At 45.6% G+C, this 14,001-nt stretch overlaps 1 protein-coding gene across 1 annotated transcript in view; it reads right to left on the bottom strand.

Moving 5' to 3' along the window:
* Yars (tyrosyl-tRNA synthetase) overlaps positions 1–14,001 on the bottom strand; it is a 28,919-nt gene that overhangs the window by 3,094 nt on the left and 11,824 nt on the right. Inside the window, exons 5-11 of the mRNA XM_028759666.1 lie at positions 9,890–9,970; positions 7,837–7,929; positions 6,264–6,399; positions 5,592–5,677; positions 2,378–2,513; positions 1,672–1,769; positions 575–768 (exon numbers count right to left, since the gene is read on the bottom strand). Coding sequence (XP_028615499.1) covers positions 575–768; positions 1,672–1,769; positions 2,378–2,513; positions 5,592–5,677; positions 6,264–6,399; positions 7,837–7,929; positions 9,890–9,970 — 824 coding nt within the window. The remainder of the gene's footprint in view (positions 1–574; positions 769–1,671; positions 1,770–2,377; positions 2,514–5,591; positions 5,678–6,263; positions 6,400–7,836; positions 7,930–9,889; positions 9,971–14,001) is intronic.

Below are 14,001 nucleotides of genomic sequence, written 5' to 3'. Positions count from 1 at the left end.
CTTCCCCAGCGCTGGGCTGTGGGTGTGGATCACCATGCTCACTTTTATGAGGTGGAAGCCTGAGGCCCACCGACTGGGCTGGATCAGACCTTCATCCTTTTATTGGTGAGACAGGCTCCCACTAAGATGCAAACCAGGCTTATTAAAGAGACCCCTTCCCCCTCTGTCTCCCAAGTGTCATGATCAAAGGTAGGTGCTGCTGTGCCCAGCATCCACTAATTTTTATTTTACTCTTTTTTTTTGGGTTTTTCGAGACAGGGTTTCTCTGTGTAGCCCTGGCTGTCCTGGAACTCACTCTGTAGACCAGGCTGGCCTCGAACTCAGAAATCCGCCTGCCTCTGCCTCCCAAGTGCTGGGATTAAGGGCGTGTGCCACCACCCATGACCACCCATGCAGTTAACATCTTATCTGTATGGAGATGTCTCACTCCAGGACTTGCACAGCAGCCCCTTTCTGCCTTATCCATTATCATCAACAGGAAGGGCTTGCACATGGCACACAGAAAGACAATCTACAGGCCGACTCCTCAGTCTCTGACCCTCCCCTGGTCCTGGCCCAGCACATCCTCACTCACACAGAAGCACACAGCAGCATGCCCTGGGAGTCCACGCCTCTCATCTTCTGGGGTTTCAGATTGCACAGCACTATCACCAGCCTGTCCTGCAGTTCTTCTTTGGATACAAACTGTACGAGACCGCTCACCACAGTCCTGGGTTCAGCTTCCCCCACATCAATCTTCTCCACATACAGGCTATCTGCATCTGGGTGCTGCCATCGAGAGAGTCTTGTCAGGGCCAGAGAGAGCTACCAAGCCTGACTGAGATCCCCCGATCCCATGAATATTCCTCCCAGCCCCCAATATACAAATAGGTAAATGGGGGATACCCACAGTGGAGTGGATTAAATGCCTGGTGAGTCTCCCCAGGGACATCTGCTCTTCCCAAAGCTTCCCTACTCTGGCCTTTTTTCATCTTTGAGACAAGGTCTCACTATATAGCCAAGGCTGGACTCCAACTTGTGGTCCTTCTGCCTCAGCTCCCCTAATTCTAGAATCACAGGCATGTGCTTTTCTCCATTGGCTTTGAGAACAAGCCTTGAAGGAACATTATTTCTCAAGGGTCTAGATTTGAGAAAATAAACCTAGTGGCTTATGGAAAATCTCCTAATGGAGATTAAAGACTGGACTGTTGGTGACTGCAATTACACCCCAGGTACTACACCAAGGAGTTCCAGGTGACTGGGACTGGACTAATGTTGGCCTTGGTTGGGAAGCTTAGGCCCAGAAATGTCAAGAAATCAATGTCAGGGGAAAAAATGCCTAGAACAAGGCTTTCCAGCCAAAGACTGATCACATGACTTGTCTGCAAAAAAGGAAGCCTCACCCCCATTCCTCACTGTCTAGGGGGATAAGTGGCCAACCTAAAGCTAGTCCAGGCAAACTGGTCCATCCTAGTTGAGTACATCATCAGGCCATATTTGATGGCTAAGTTCCCACTGTGTTCCTGGCTGAGATGTACGAGGTTCAGAGGCAGCCTGCATTAGACACCTGGGTTCTGACTTGAATACGACCCCAGGGATGCTACTTCCTGTCTCCAGATAGGTTTCTTACAGATGGAAACATGCAAACCTAACCCTTCTTTGCCTCTTCAAGATGTGGTGAGGAATGACTACCTTTTCCACGCTGAGGATTTTGCCCACACGGATATCCAGCCGGGATGGAATGACTTCCTCTGCTTCTGAGTTCTTGGCAGGGCCTTTGGCAGCAGGCTCTGGGAATGAGAAGAACTTCATGGAGTCAAACTCCCTTCTGAGACTTCCCCCACCCCAATGGCAGGCCAGTACTGATGGCACCAGAGGAGGATTTATGAGAGAATCCCAGAACCTATCCACTGAGTCATATTCTGAACACAGGCTCAGCAACCCTGCAAAAGGGATTCCATTTCATTCTGCATCTTTTCTCCATTATTAGGCTGGAGGGCAGGGCCTGTAGTAGTCTGGCCACCTTTGGGTATTTCTACTCATAAAATCCATGCAGAATTTGAGAGGTCTCTTCTGGAAGGGTCATATAAAGTATCTATGGCAGTACCTAAGCATCATGGGTATCTGGTTGGCCAACTCATGAGACAGAAGCAGAGAGATGGGAGCCAGAAGGCTGCTAAGGTGAGCTTTTTTAGGAAGCCCGAGCAGCTGTGACAGACGGCAACCGTGAATACCAACTGCAGACAAGTCCACTGAACCTGAGGCAGGCGTCTCCGCTTCTAGGTGCAGTCTCACACTAGCCTCTGAGCAGTGTTGATGGAATAGCAGGTAACCAGCTCAGTGTCAGTTAAAGCAAGCCTCAGGCACTGTTCCAGGCTCCTTTCCCAGCTGGACTTACTCTGCTTTGAAGGATCTGGGTAGGCAGCACTGGCCAGCTTCTTCAGGGCTGGGGTATTAAACTTTTCTCGAATGGGGTCCAGCAACTTGTTCAGGGCGACTTCAACAGAATTCTTTAGGTCTCCAGGGTGTACAACCTATAGAATTAAACAAGGCCTGGTGAGAAGAGGCCTGGATCCCAGAGTCTATTAAAGAGGTGACATGGTAGACAGAAGTACGTTCCCAGCAGTCTTAAAAGCCTTACTACACTCTTATGAGACAATGTGGCACAGAGAAGGGTAACTGGTCTCAAAGGCAGGGGCCTGCCAGCCTGTCTCTCTCAGGTGGGCCTCACTATGTAGCCTAGGTTACCCTCAAACACACAATCTTCCTGCTCAGCCCCACGGAATGCTGGAATCACAAATGCTTGCTCTGTATTCAGCCTGACCCAGGTCTTCTGACTTTGAATTCTGTTCTAGCTTATGGGCTGTGTAGGCAGAGTGTGCTCATTATTCTGATTCTCTTAGTCTTTTCCAGTCATGCTCTGAGGTATAAACCAAACATTAGTCACCGAAAATGTTTACACAGGAAACCCTGGGCCTAAAGACTACACATGCAAGGCTCCAGTTAGTGGTGTGATCAGACCCCTAACCCTCTTGTAGGTTTTATGTACACTGGTGTTTTGTCTGCATGTATGTCTGTAGGGGATCAGATCTTGGAGTTACAGACAATTGTGAGCTGCCATGTTTGTGCTAGGAACTTAACCCAGGACCTCTGGAAGAACAGTCAGTGTTCCCAACTGCTGAGACATCTTTCCAGCCCTGTCTTTATAAGTTCTGATGATGACAACTTTGACTACTTTTCTTTTTTCTTTTGAGGTACTGGGGATTGAACCCAGTGTCCTGTACATGCTAGGTGAGTTTTCTACCGCTAAGCTACAGTCTCAGTCTAGTCTTCGTTCACTTATAAAACGAGAGTAAAAGGCTGGCCTGGTGACTCACACCTGTAGTCTCAATCCTCGAGAGGCTGACGCAAGAAGGTTGCTTAGTGTCTGAGGCCAGCCTAGGCTGTGGTACAAGACTCAGAAAACAACAAACAAACAAAAATGGGGATGCTAGCAGGGATCTGAGTCAGAATGAGCACTGAGTCACATGAACACGGTGGTACTGGAGAGTGGCGCTGGGCCCACAGTGTGCTGAGCATCCCTCACCTGCAAGACTGGCCTGAATGCTCCAAAGTCTGGGCATCGACAGATAACAAGAGAAATCCCACATAGGACCTTGTATGAAATGCTACAGTCAAAGCACAGGCACAGGAAGGCTGGAGAAACTGCTCAGTGGGTAAAAGAGCACTTGTTGCTCTTGTAGGGGACCCAGGTTCAATTCCCAGCACTCCCTGGATCACAACCATCCATAACTCCAATTCTAGAGGATCCTCCTACATCCTCTTCTAATTTCTGTGGGCATGGAGTGTGCTTGTGGTACACATACATACATACATACATACATACATACATACATACATATTTGCAGGCAAAACATGCATGCACATTCAATTAAGAAAAAAAAATCCCTACAAAAGTCACTTCCAGGTGTGTAAAATGTATATGAAACACTGAACTGTGTTTGGTCACACACACTAAATATCACACTGTATGTGGAAAACATTCCCAGATCTGAAGAAATGTGAAATCTAAACCACTTTTGGGTTTTCCTTTTTCGAGACAGGGTTTTTCTGTCCTGGAACTCCGTAGACCAGGCTAGCCTTGAACTCACAGAGATCTGCCTGCTTCTGCCTCTGAGTACTGGGATTCAAGGCATGACATCTGCCCGGCTTTTTTGTTTTTCTGTTTTTCTTTATGGATTTTGAGATATTTATTCACTCTGTGGCTCAGGAATTCATAGTTTACTTTGTGTCTTGTAGTTACCTTTTGGGACCTAAATCAGGCCTCAAAGTCCTTAGGTATTCTGAAGAGATATCCTTAGGTATGATCGCTGTGATACATTAATGACAGCATTTCTGTTTCTGATGCTACTTCTTCATTTCCTTGGGACTAGTTAATTTTGAAGGAAAGCTTTAGGCCTGAAACTATGCAGGTGTAAATTACAGTTTATTATTGGCATGGCTGCAGTATCCATGTCACAGGTCCTCCACAGCCACTTGTCACTAGTGAGTGACTTCTGTCTCAGACAGAGAAGATCAGAACTACATAGACACACAACTGAAAGTCTACTATGGCTATTCTATGGGAATAGGGACTGCAGAGTTCTCCAGAAGCTTCCTTCTAATTCTGCTCAGCATTCCCACAAAGAATTGCTTTCAGGGGTGTGGGTACGGTGGCCTGCCTCAGACAGCAGAGAAGGATTTCAGAGTAATGTTTCTGACACATTCCCTGATGGGCCACATGCCAGACCTCAGGGAATAAAGTCTCCCCCGAGCTGCCACTCAAACCCATTTACATACAGTATTGCCTCCAAGATAGTTCTCCAGCTACTGACCCCGCGCCTCTAAGGGGAGGGATGGCAAAGTCAAGTGAGTCAGCCTGCCTTCACCAACTACTGAGATTAATAGAAAGTTTCTTTTAGGTGGTTCATGGTGGTGCCCACCTTTAATCCCAGCACTGGGATGGCAGAAGCAGATGGATCTCTGAGTTCCAGGATAGCCAGGGCTACCTAGAAAGACCCTGTCTTAAAAATCCAACATATGTATATAAACTTTTCTCAGTTTTTAAAAGTTACATGTATATTTGTGTACCTGGTACATGTATACTACTGCCTTCAGAGGCAAGAAGTCTCCTGAGGTAGAGAAACAGGCAGTGAGTTCTCTACGAGAGCAGTAAGTGCTCTTAACAATTGAGCTGTCTTTCTACCCCTCCTCTCCCAATCCAGTCTTGCATCAGCCCTCTGGAGTCATGAGAAGAGAACCCAGTTCTTCTTATACCCGAAGACAGAATATATACTTACTTTCTGGCTAAGCATGACTACTTTTTTTTTTTAGAAGGGCTCTTTATTGCATCTAGCCCTTTGGAGAGTACTGAAGATCAGTAACTTAGGTTTGTGCTATTTGCCCACCTACTTAGTAAAATACTTGATTCCACATCTAAGTCATTAACAAAACACAGTCTTGGTGGGTACCAAGACAGAGCCGTATGGTTTGTTCACACAGGCTGGCAGCCAGGAAGTGGGGTTGGGGCGGGGCGTTAGACTTCAGTGGTCTTTGTCTTTCTCTAGCATTACCTCAGCAGCGAAGTCCTTCTCCAGCTCCAGGTAAACGGTGTAGGTCTTGTTTCCGCCCCACTTCTCATCTCTTAGGATCACAAACTCTATAACACAGCAACAAACAAGTCAGGAACTGCCGGTGGTAACTCCTCAACCCCATGCAGAAGAGTGAGTGTGAGTGTGTGAGTGTGTGCATGTATGTGCGCACGCACACATGTGCAAACCATATTTAATGCCTTTTACTTTTACCAGGTGAGTCATCTCACCAGCCCTGGCATTTGACTTTTTAATTTTTTGGTGCTAGGACTAAACCTAGGCTCTGATGCATGTTAAACATGCTCTCTACAGCTGAGCTTTCCTGTCCCCTAACAGATAAGCAGCCACACTGTGTAGCCAGCAAAAATCATTGCTAGGAATGCTTTGTATTCTAGTTCAATATGCCTGTCTCTACTCTCATTTCAGATTTGTCTGCGCAGCCTGACAACCCTATAGAACCCCACCTGCTAGTGAACACACAGACGACTAAGGGACAGTCCAGTCTCACAACACACATTGTATATATGAAATCAGGGCAGAGATTCAGGGCAGCCAGTCCCCACAGGAAGAACCTATGACAATTTTAAGCACAGTCACAGCAGGACTTTGGATCTCTGAGCCTGGCCCCTAAGAACCATGCAGGGAGAATTTTACCAGATTTGAGAGGAAAGAGGACATGCTTGATGAAGGACAGAACCCCGTTGTTCTCCACATTGCCAGGCTCACAAAAGGCCTTCTTCAGCTTTTTCTTTACGTCCTCTTTCCGATCAAGGAGGTCGATTTTGGACTCCTAGAAGTCGGGAGGAAAGAGACCTCTTGTGGTAGAAAATGAGAACACACTCAACTAATTTTAACACACACATTATATAATTTTTAAGTTTACTTTAATGAAATCTAATTTATCCATTTTTTTCCTTGATGGATTACACATCTTTTCTCTTCTGAGTCAATCCCAGGCTTCATGTATGCTAGGTGAACACGATACCAACTAAGCTATATTCATGTCCTACCTACCTACCCATCCACCCACCCATCAATTTTTTTAAAAAAATGTGTGTGTGTGCCAGAGTTTATGTATGTGTACCACATGTATGCAGGTGACTACAGGACCAGAAGAGGATGCTGGGTCCCTGGAAACTGGAGTTGCAAGTGGTCATGAGCCACCTGATGTGAGTGCTGGTAACTGAATCTGGGTTCTCTACAAGAACGTGTGTGCTCTTAACCACAGAACCATCTCTTTAGTTCCATATAAATTCTTAAAATGATGCTTGTTTGTTTGAGACAGGGTTTCTCTGTATAACCCTGGCTGTCCTGGAACTCACTCTGTAGACCAGGCTGGCCTAAACTCAGAGATCTGCCTGCCTCTGCCTCCCAAGTGTGTGGCACGTGCCACTACTTCTCGGCAAAACAAAAATTTCTAAATAAAGATTTTAGTTATATGAGGTGGCACAATACTCAGTAACAGTTTGAAGCTAGGGCTGGTGAGACTGTGAGCTGATAAAGGTGCCACCAAGGCTGACATGTAGTATCCATCTTCCTGCCTCAGTCTTCAGAGTGCTGACATTAAAGGTAGACAGTAGGGCTGAATTTTATCACACCCCTAGGAAGGAAAAAATGTGACCCACTCGTTCTGGTCATCAGCAGCACTGGTAACAAGATGGCCGCCGCCTGGCTGGTGATGTACTTAATGGCATAAGGTCATCCTTATAGCACAGACATTCAAACTCTCTAGTTGGCTAGGTTACTGTTCTTTGCAGTCTTCAATCCATCTTTTGCTGGAGTTTTCTAGATTCAAGAAATGATTGTGTGTGTTGGGGGGCAGGGAGCGAGATGGCTCAGTGGGTAAAAGTGCCCGATGACTTGAGTTCAATCCCTAGTCACCACATGGTAGAAAGAGAGAACCAGCTTCCCTGAGTAGTCCTTTGACCATGGGCCACAACAAGTATGGATCTGAGCATACACACACACACACACACACACACACACACACACACACACACACGGGTGAATGTCTGAGGATGCAGCTGTGGAAGGATGCTTGCCTCACACATGAGAGGCCTTAGGTTCAATACCCAAAAATAAATGAATGGGAAAAGAGCAGCACGATCTTTGGCCTGGTGAAGTGCCTCACTGAGAAAAGAACTCAGACACACAGACAAGCATGCACGAATACAGACACACACAAAATCAATCAATGTAAAGTGTGAAGAAACAGTTAGTGATTTACCTCTTCTGACGAGCTCATCTTGCTTCCAGTTAACCCAGGGACCATGGGATTCATCAGATGCACCCGTTTTGAGTAGCCAAGTGCAGGGAGATACTAGAAAAGCACAAAATAAAACACCAAGGGTAAGCAGGCCAGGTGTGAGACGCTGTCTCAGAGATAAAGATAAAGGGCTGAAAAATAGCTCGGCTGGCAGGTGCCTGCCTAGCACGTTCAGTAACTGTGCTGAGTTTAGTCCCTAGGACCTCATAAACTGGGCATGGGAACTGGAATCTCAGTTTTTGGGAAGCAGAAGCAATTAGATGCTCAAGGTCATCCTTGGTTACAAAGCAAATTAGAGGCTAGCCTAGGCTACAAGAGATCTTGTGTCAGAAAAGCCAACCTGCTGTGCCAGGTACGGGGACACAGATCTATAATCCCAGCACTCGGAAGGTATCTGCAGAGGCAGGAGGATCTGTAACTGTCAGGCAAACTGAACTTCGTAGGAAGTTCTAATCATCTAAGCTGATACAGTATCATCCTGCTTTAACTTTTCCCCTCAAAACCCCAAACGGTGCCACCCTACCCAAGACAACATTGTACACAGTTTTCCACTCATTAAATAATCTGAAAACTATTTTAATATAGCGTGTGTGCATGTGTGTGCATGCATGTGCATACTTATACGAGAGTGCACTCACCCGTGTGGGTACGAGGCCAGAGGCTGACACTGGGATGTCTTTTTCAATTGTTTTTCCACTGTAGTTTTTTTTTTTTTTTTTTTTTTTGAGAGAGCATTTTTCGCTGACCTGGAGCTCGATGTTTTGACTACACTAGCTGGCTAGTGAGCCCCAGGATTCATTGGGTTTTTGGCTTTCCTGGACTGTTACTATAGACACATGCTTCAGAGCAGGCATGTTTAAGTGACAGGTGGTGATTCAGACTCAGCTTCTCCTGATTGCAAAGCAAGCACTTTACCCACTGAACCATCTCCTCAGCCCTCAGAACGTTCTTATTTAGTTCTTTGTCACTGGAATATTTAATAAATACTTATTTCTAAATATTTGCTTTAAAGTAATAATGTGGTAAGTACTCTCACACACAGCCCAAGCTTTATTTACTTGTTCTGATTTTCTTAGGTCAGGTTTCCAGGAGAAGAATTTACTAGGTCAAAGGATAGGAATATTTTAGAGTTGTCAAAGTATTCTAGGAATCTGCATTTCTGCTTGAGTTGTTTTCTTTACACCTTGCAAAATCAGGTTTTAAGAAGCTTTGAAAAATTACCCCCCGCTCCCCCCCCAACAAAAAAGGCTGGGCAGTGGTGGTGCACGCCTTTAATCCCAGCACTTGGGAGGCAGAGGCAGGTGGATTTCTGAGTTCAAGGCCAGCCTGGTCTACAGAGTGAGTTCCAGGACAGCCAGGGCTATACGGAGAAACTCTGTCTCGAAAAAAAAAAAAGAAAAATTACCAACTACAGAGGCTGGAGAGATGGTTAACAATGCTGCAACACTGGCTGCTCTACAAGACCTGGGTTCAGATGCTCACAAGCACCTGTGACTTCAGGCCCAAGAGATCTGACATCCTCTTCTGGCTTCTGGTGCATAGACATATGCAAGTGAAATATCCATAATCATTAAGAAAAAGAAAAAAAACAAACTGAAACCAAAACAAAAGCCTTCTCAATGTATTCAAGCTCTTTCCAGGAAAAGAACTGTGTGTTTGTGCTGATTTCCTCCGAAACTCTGGTAAATTTCATTTCCTGGACCAGCAGATTCTATGAAACTCAGGGCAGTGCAAATCAAATGCTCTAGGAGAGAATAGTCCTCCTGACTAGCAGGAACAGGATGGAACCAAATCTAGCAGTGCAGCTTCCTGTGGGTAGGTACCAAGAGTGTGTGGGCTGCTGAGGCAGATAGAGTGGGCTCAGTTATACCTGTGTTAACATGGACATTATTTTCTCATCTGCAGAATAAGAACAGCCACCATCCAGCATGCTTAGGACCAGTGTGACCGCATATTATGGTTAAGTCAACTTCAGCTGTATACCTCAGAGGTGTGAACAGGAGTGGACACTCACCTTCTCTGCAAAGGTAAAAATCTTCCTCTGATCAACACCACCAAACTGGGCATCTACTTTTAAGTACTCTTCATCCAAAGCCTATAGAAAGAAACATGGAGTGTAAACACCTACAGTCTTTGTCCCCTATGGGTCTGAGCCAGAGAATTTTGAATCACAAGATTTCTTACAGGGTGGAGCCAGGAGGGAAACAAGCAGCACAGAGTCTCCCTGGTAGCTCAGAAACAGCTGTGGAGTACATGTGTGAGCATTACTGCATATGGAAGAGGCTCTGCTTTTAGGATGCTCATAGTCTAATTCAGTGGGGGAGGAAGAGATGCCAAAGGTCTCCCACTGAGTAAGGCATGCCACATCAAAGAACTGGCACAGAGCAGTAACTCCTGCCAGCCTGCCAGCCTGCCATCACGAGTACTGAGAAGGTAGAAGCAGGAGATTATACTAAAGTCATGAGTTCAAGCCCAGCCTGGACAACACAGTAAGGCACTCTAGGAAAAAAAGACTCCCAGAGTCGGGTGTGTGAGTGGTAAATGCACATGCTTAACTTGCACAAGGTCCTGGATTCAGTCCTGAGCACCAAACCCCCAATAGACAAAAAGGCTTATGATTACGTAGAGAAGAGGTAAAGCATGTTCTTCACTCATGAGGCCCAGAGCTCTTTTCCAATGTGCAGGAACTGATTCTCTCCTTTCACTACGTGGGTCTTGGGAGATGGAAGTCAGGTTATCAGGCTAGTGGCAAGTGCCTTTACTGTCTGAGCCTTCTTGGCTAAGATTCAGATCCTTTCTATTGCTTTGCCTTTGAATAAAGTTTCCTTGATACTTTGGAGGAGTGGGGCGGGTAATACTGAACTGCATACAGTGGCTCCTACCTATAATCCCAGCAATCGAGAGGCTGAAACACAGAGATTGCTATAAGGTTTAGACCAATCTATGTTATACAGTGAACTGCAGGTCAATTGTCCCCCCACTTCCCCAATACCAAAACCAAAATAAAACCCCAAAAACCAAACCAGTAAACTAGGACAACTACTGAACACTGTCCATCACTCATTACTTGTAAGGCCTGGTGCCAGCCATGTGGATTCAGGGATGAATCAGACCCACTTCCTCCCTGCAAGAAGCTCAATTATCTGCTTAGGGAGAGACACGTAAACAGATCATTTCAGCACAGCATTTAAGGGCTAACTACATGCTCATGTTAGGAACAGGGCCAATACCCGTGGTCTAGTCAGCTGGGTGTGGGGAAGTCTTTCTAGAACCAGACTGTGGGTTGTCTTGAGGTTTTCGACTACAAACAGAGACAGAGTGAGAAGGCAGAGAGTGTGAAGTGTTTAGGAAAATGTAAGTGACTCAGTCTGGGACAGCAAACTTCTAGAGATGCGGTGCTGGTGAGTGGAGGGGTTAGACAAGGAGGTAAGCGCCAGGCGTGGCAGCTGTGACTGTAATCTCAGTCCTGGAGAGAAAGAGGCAGGCAGATTCCGATGAGTTCAAGGCCAGCCTACTCTACATAGTGGTTCTAATCAAGATAGAGACTTTGTCTCAAAAATTAAAGTAACTGGGGAAGGTGTGGTATACATCTTTAATCCTAGCACTGAGGAGGCAGAGGTAGGTGAATCTCTATGAGTTCAAGGCCAGCCCCCCCTTCACATAATGAGTTCTAGTCCAGCCAAGGCTACAAAGTGAGAACTTGTCACACAAAAAAAGTAATAATAATAAAAAGAAAAGTTGGTATGATCATGAGTGTCATATTAGTACTGTCTAGAGTGCCTTAGTGCTATCCTGCCAGTGGACAGTTTTAAGGAAAAATGTGACCAGCACTGAAGAAAGATACCAATTACAGACTGGGCAGGGCATGGACCAGAGGCCTGTGTGGGCTAGAGATAGAGAGCATCACTAACAGGCTGTTGTAAGAGTCTAGATGAAAACACCCATGATCCAAAGCAACAGAGGTGTGGAACAAGAACAAGTTTAAGAGGCTGGAGAGATGGCTCAGTGGTTAAGAGCACTGGCTACTCTTCTAGAGGACCCAGGTTCACAACTGTCTGTAGCTATAGTTCCAGGAGATCTGACACCCTCACACTGACAAAATACCAATGTACATAAAATAAAATATTAAGTAAAAAAAAAAAAAAACTAGTTTAAGAGCTGATGTGTGTAAGTGTGCGTGTCCACATGTATGTGGAGAGCACGGATGGGGGCTGAGTGTTTCTGTTGCTCCCCTAACTGGAGGCAGCATTTCTCACTGAATTTGGAGCTCACTAGTCTTGCTAGTTAGTGATGGACCAGACTGTCTATCTTGAGATTAGGAGCTATCTTATTATAAGTCAAAATAAATTCATTGCTGGTTTCTGTAGGTCTTGACCCATTTTCTGTAATCTGACATGTCCCACACTCTATACTCTGACCTCCACTTTGAGGTTCTGCTAAATGATTATGAGATGCTCTGCCAAGTTCCTATATAACCAAAACCCTTGGGAACCCCTGGCCTCACAGTCTGGGGCTCTAAGAACCCCACTCCTCCTGTGGGGCCATTCTCTCAAATGTAGCTATAGGGAGACAGCCCTGTCTGACAGAAAATAAAGCTTATTTAATTCAAAAAAAAAAAAAAAAAGATTGATTTGGTGGTCTTTCCTCTCCTTTGATGGGATCAACAGTTGGCTGGCCTGGGGATTCCCTGTTTCTGCCTCCTAAGGGCAGGGATTTCAGGCAGGCTCCCACCTGCTCGCCTTTTTAAATTTAACGTGGGTGCTGAAGCAGCAAGCACCTTATACATGGAACCATCTCTCTAGACCTGAATTTAAAAAGCCAAATTGGTAAAATTTACTTCACAGTTGTAGAGAAAAGTTAGAAATTGGAGAAAAAAGAGAGGAAGAAAGAGGGAACACGGAGGTTGAGTAAAGAATCAACCAGTAGAACTCTTTGTAACGGTGACTACATCCATGTCTGTGCCGCCAGAGTCGGAGCCACTAGTAGCCACATATGGTCACCATGAACTAGAAAACAAAACCATTTGATTAAAAACTAAATGTTTGTTTTATTTTGTTTTGTTTATTTTCTGAGATGGGGTTTCTCTGTGGAATAGCTCTGGCTGTCCTGGAGCTCACTTTGTAGAGGATGTTGGCCTCAAACTCACAAGAGTTCTGCCTACCTCTCTGTCTCCCAAATGCTGGGATTAAAAGTGTGTACCATCACATGGGCCAGAAGAAACTATTTTAAAAAGAAATGCTAGGCAGAAGTTCATAGTGTGACATAATCTCAAAAGAATCAAAACCAAACACTTCTTAGCAACTGGAGGGGGAGCCCGGAGAAATGGCTCTGCAGTTGGGAACGCGCTGGACGTTCCTTTAGAGGACCTGGGTTCTATTCCTAGCACCCGCATAGCAGCTCACAACTGTCTGTAATGACATGGTGAGACTGGCCTCATCACTCTGAACTCATGATCCCCCTGCCTCTGCCTTTCTAGTGCTCAGATCACAGGCTCAGAATGAGCAATGTGTAGATGCACACACTTCCTCATGTGAGACTGGAGATGAAACTCAGAGCCCTGTGGAAGCTAGGCAGACACCCAGTCAGCTGACCTACGGACATTACAACTGTGCTCATTATATTGCCAGGCTTGCCTGAAAGCCTAGGCTTAAGTGATTCCCCCTGTCTTATCTTCTTCTTTTTCTTGGTTGTTTGTTATTTGAGACAGAGTCTCTCTACGTAGCTCTGGCTGTCCTAGAACTCATGATGTAGACCAGATTGGACTTGAACTCACAGAAGTCCATCTGTGTCTGCCTCCTGAGTGCTTGGGTTAAAGACATGTGCCTCCACACCCAGCTGCCTCTTTAGTAGCTGGGTTTAAAGCTGTCTCACCTTGCACAGCTAAAATTTTAATAATGTTTTCCCTCCTTGTAGTGCTAGGGACCAAACCTAGACAAGCATTCTATCATTGTGTGATATTTAAAACCCTTAAATTTTTTCCCCCTGAAACAACATCTGTCTTACTATTTGCTCTGGGTGTCCTTGTCCTTGAACTTACTACATAGTCCAGGCTGGCCTCGAACTCACAAAGATCTGCCTGCCTTCCTTCCTTCCTTCCTTCCTTCCTTCCTTCCTTCCTTCCTTCCT

This window comes from Grammomys surdaster, unplaced genomic scaffold, assembly GCF_004785775.1.
Source record: "Grammomys surdaster isolate TR1022 unplaced genomic scaffold, NIH_TR_1.0 126313, whole genome shotgun sequence".
Taxonomy (NCBI): domain Eukaryota; kingdom Metazoa; phylum Chordata; class Mammalia; order Rodentia; family Muridae; genus Grammomys; species Grammomys surdaster.
This window is presented reverse-complemented; position numbering and strand designations above follow the sequence as displayed.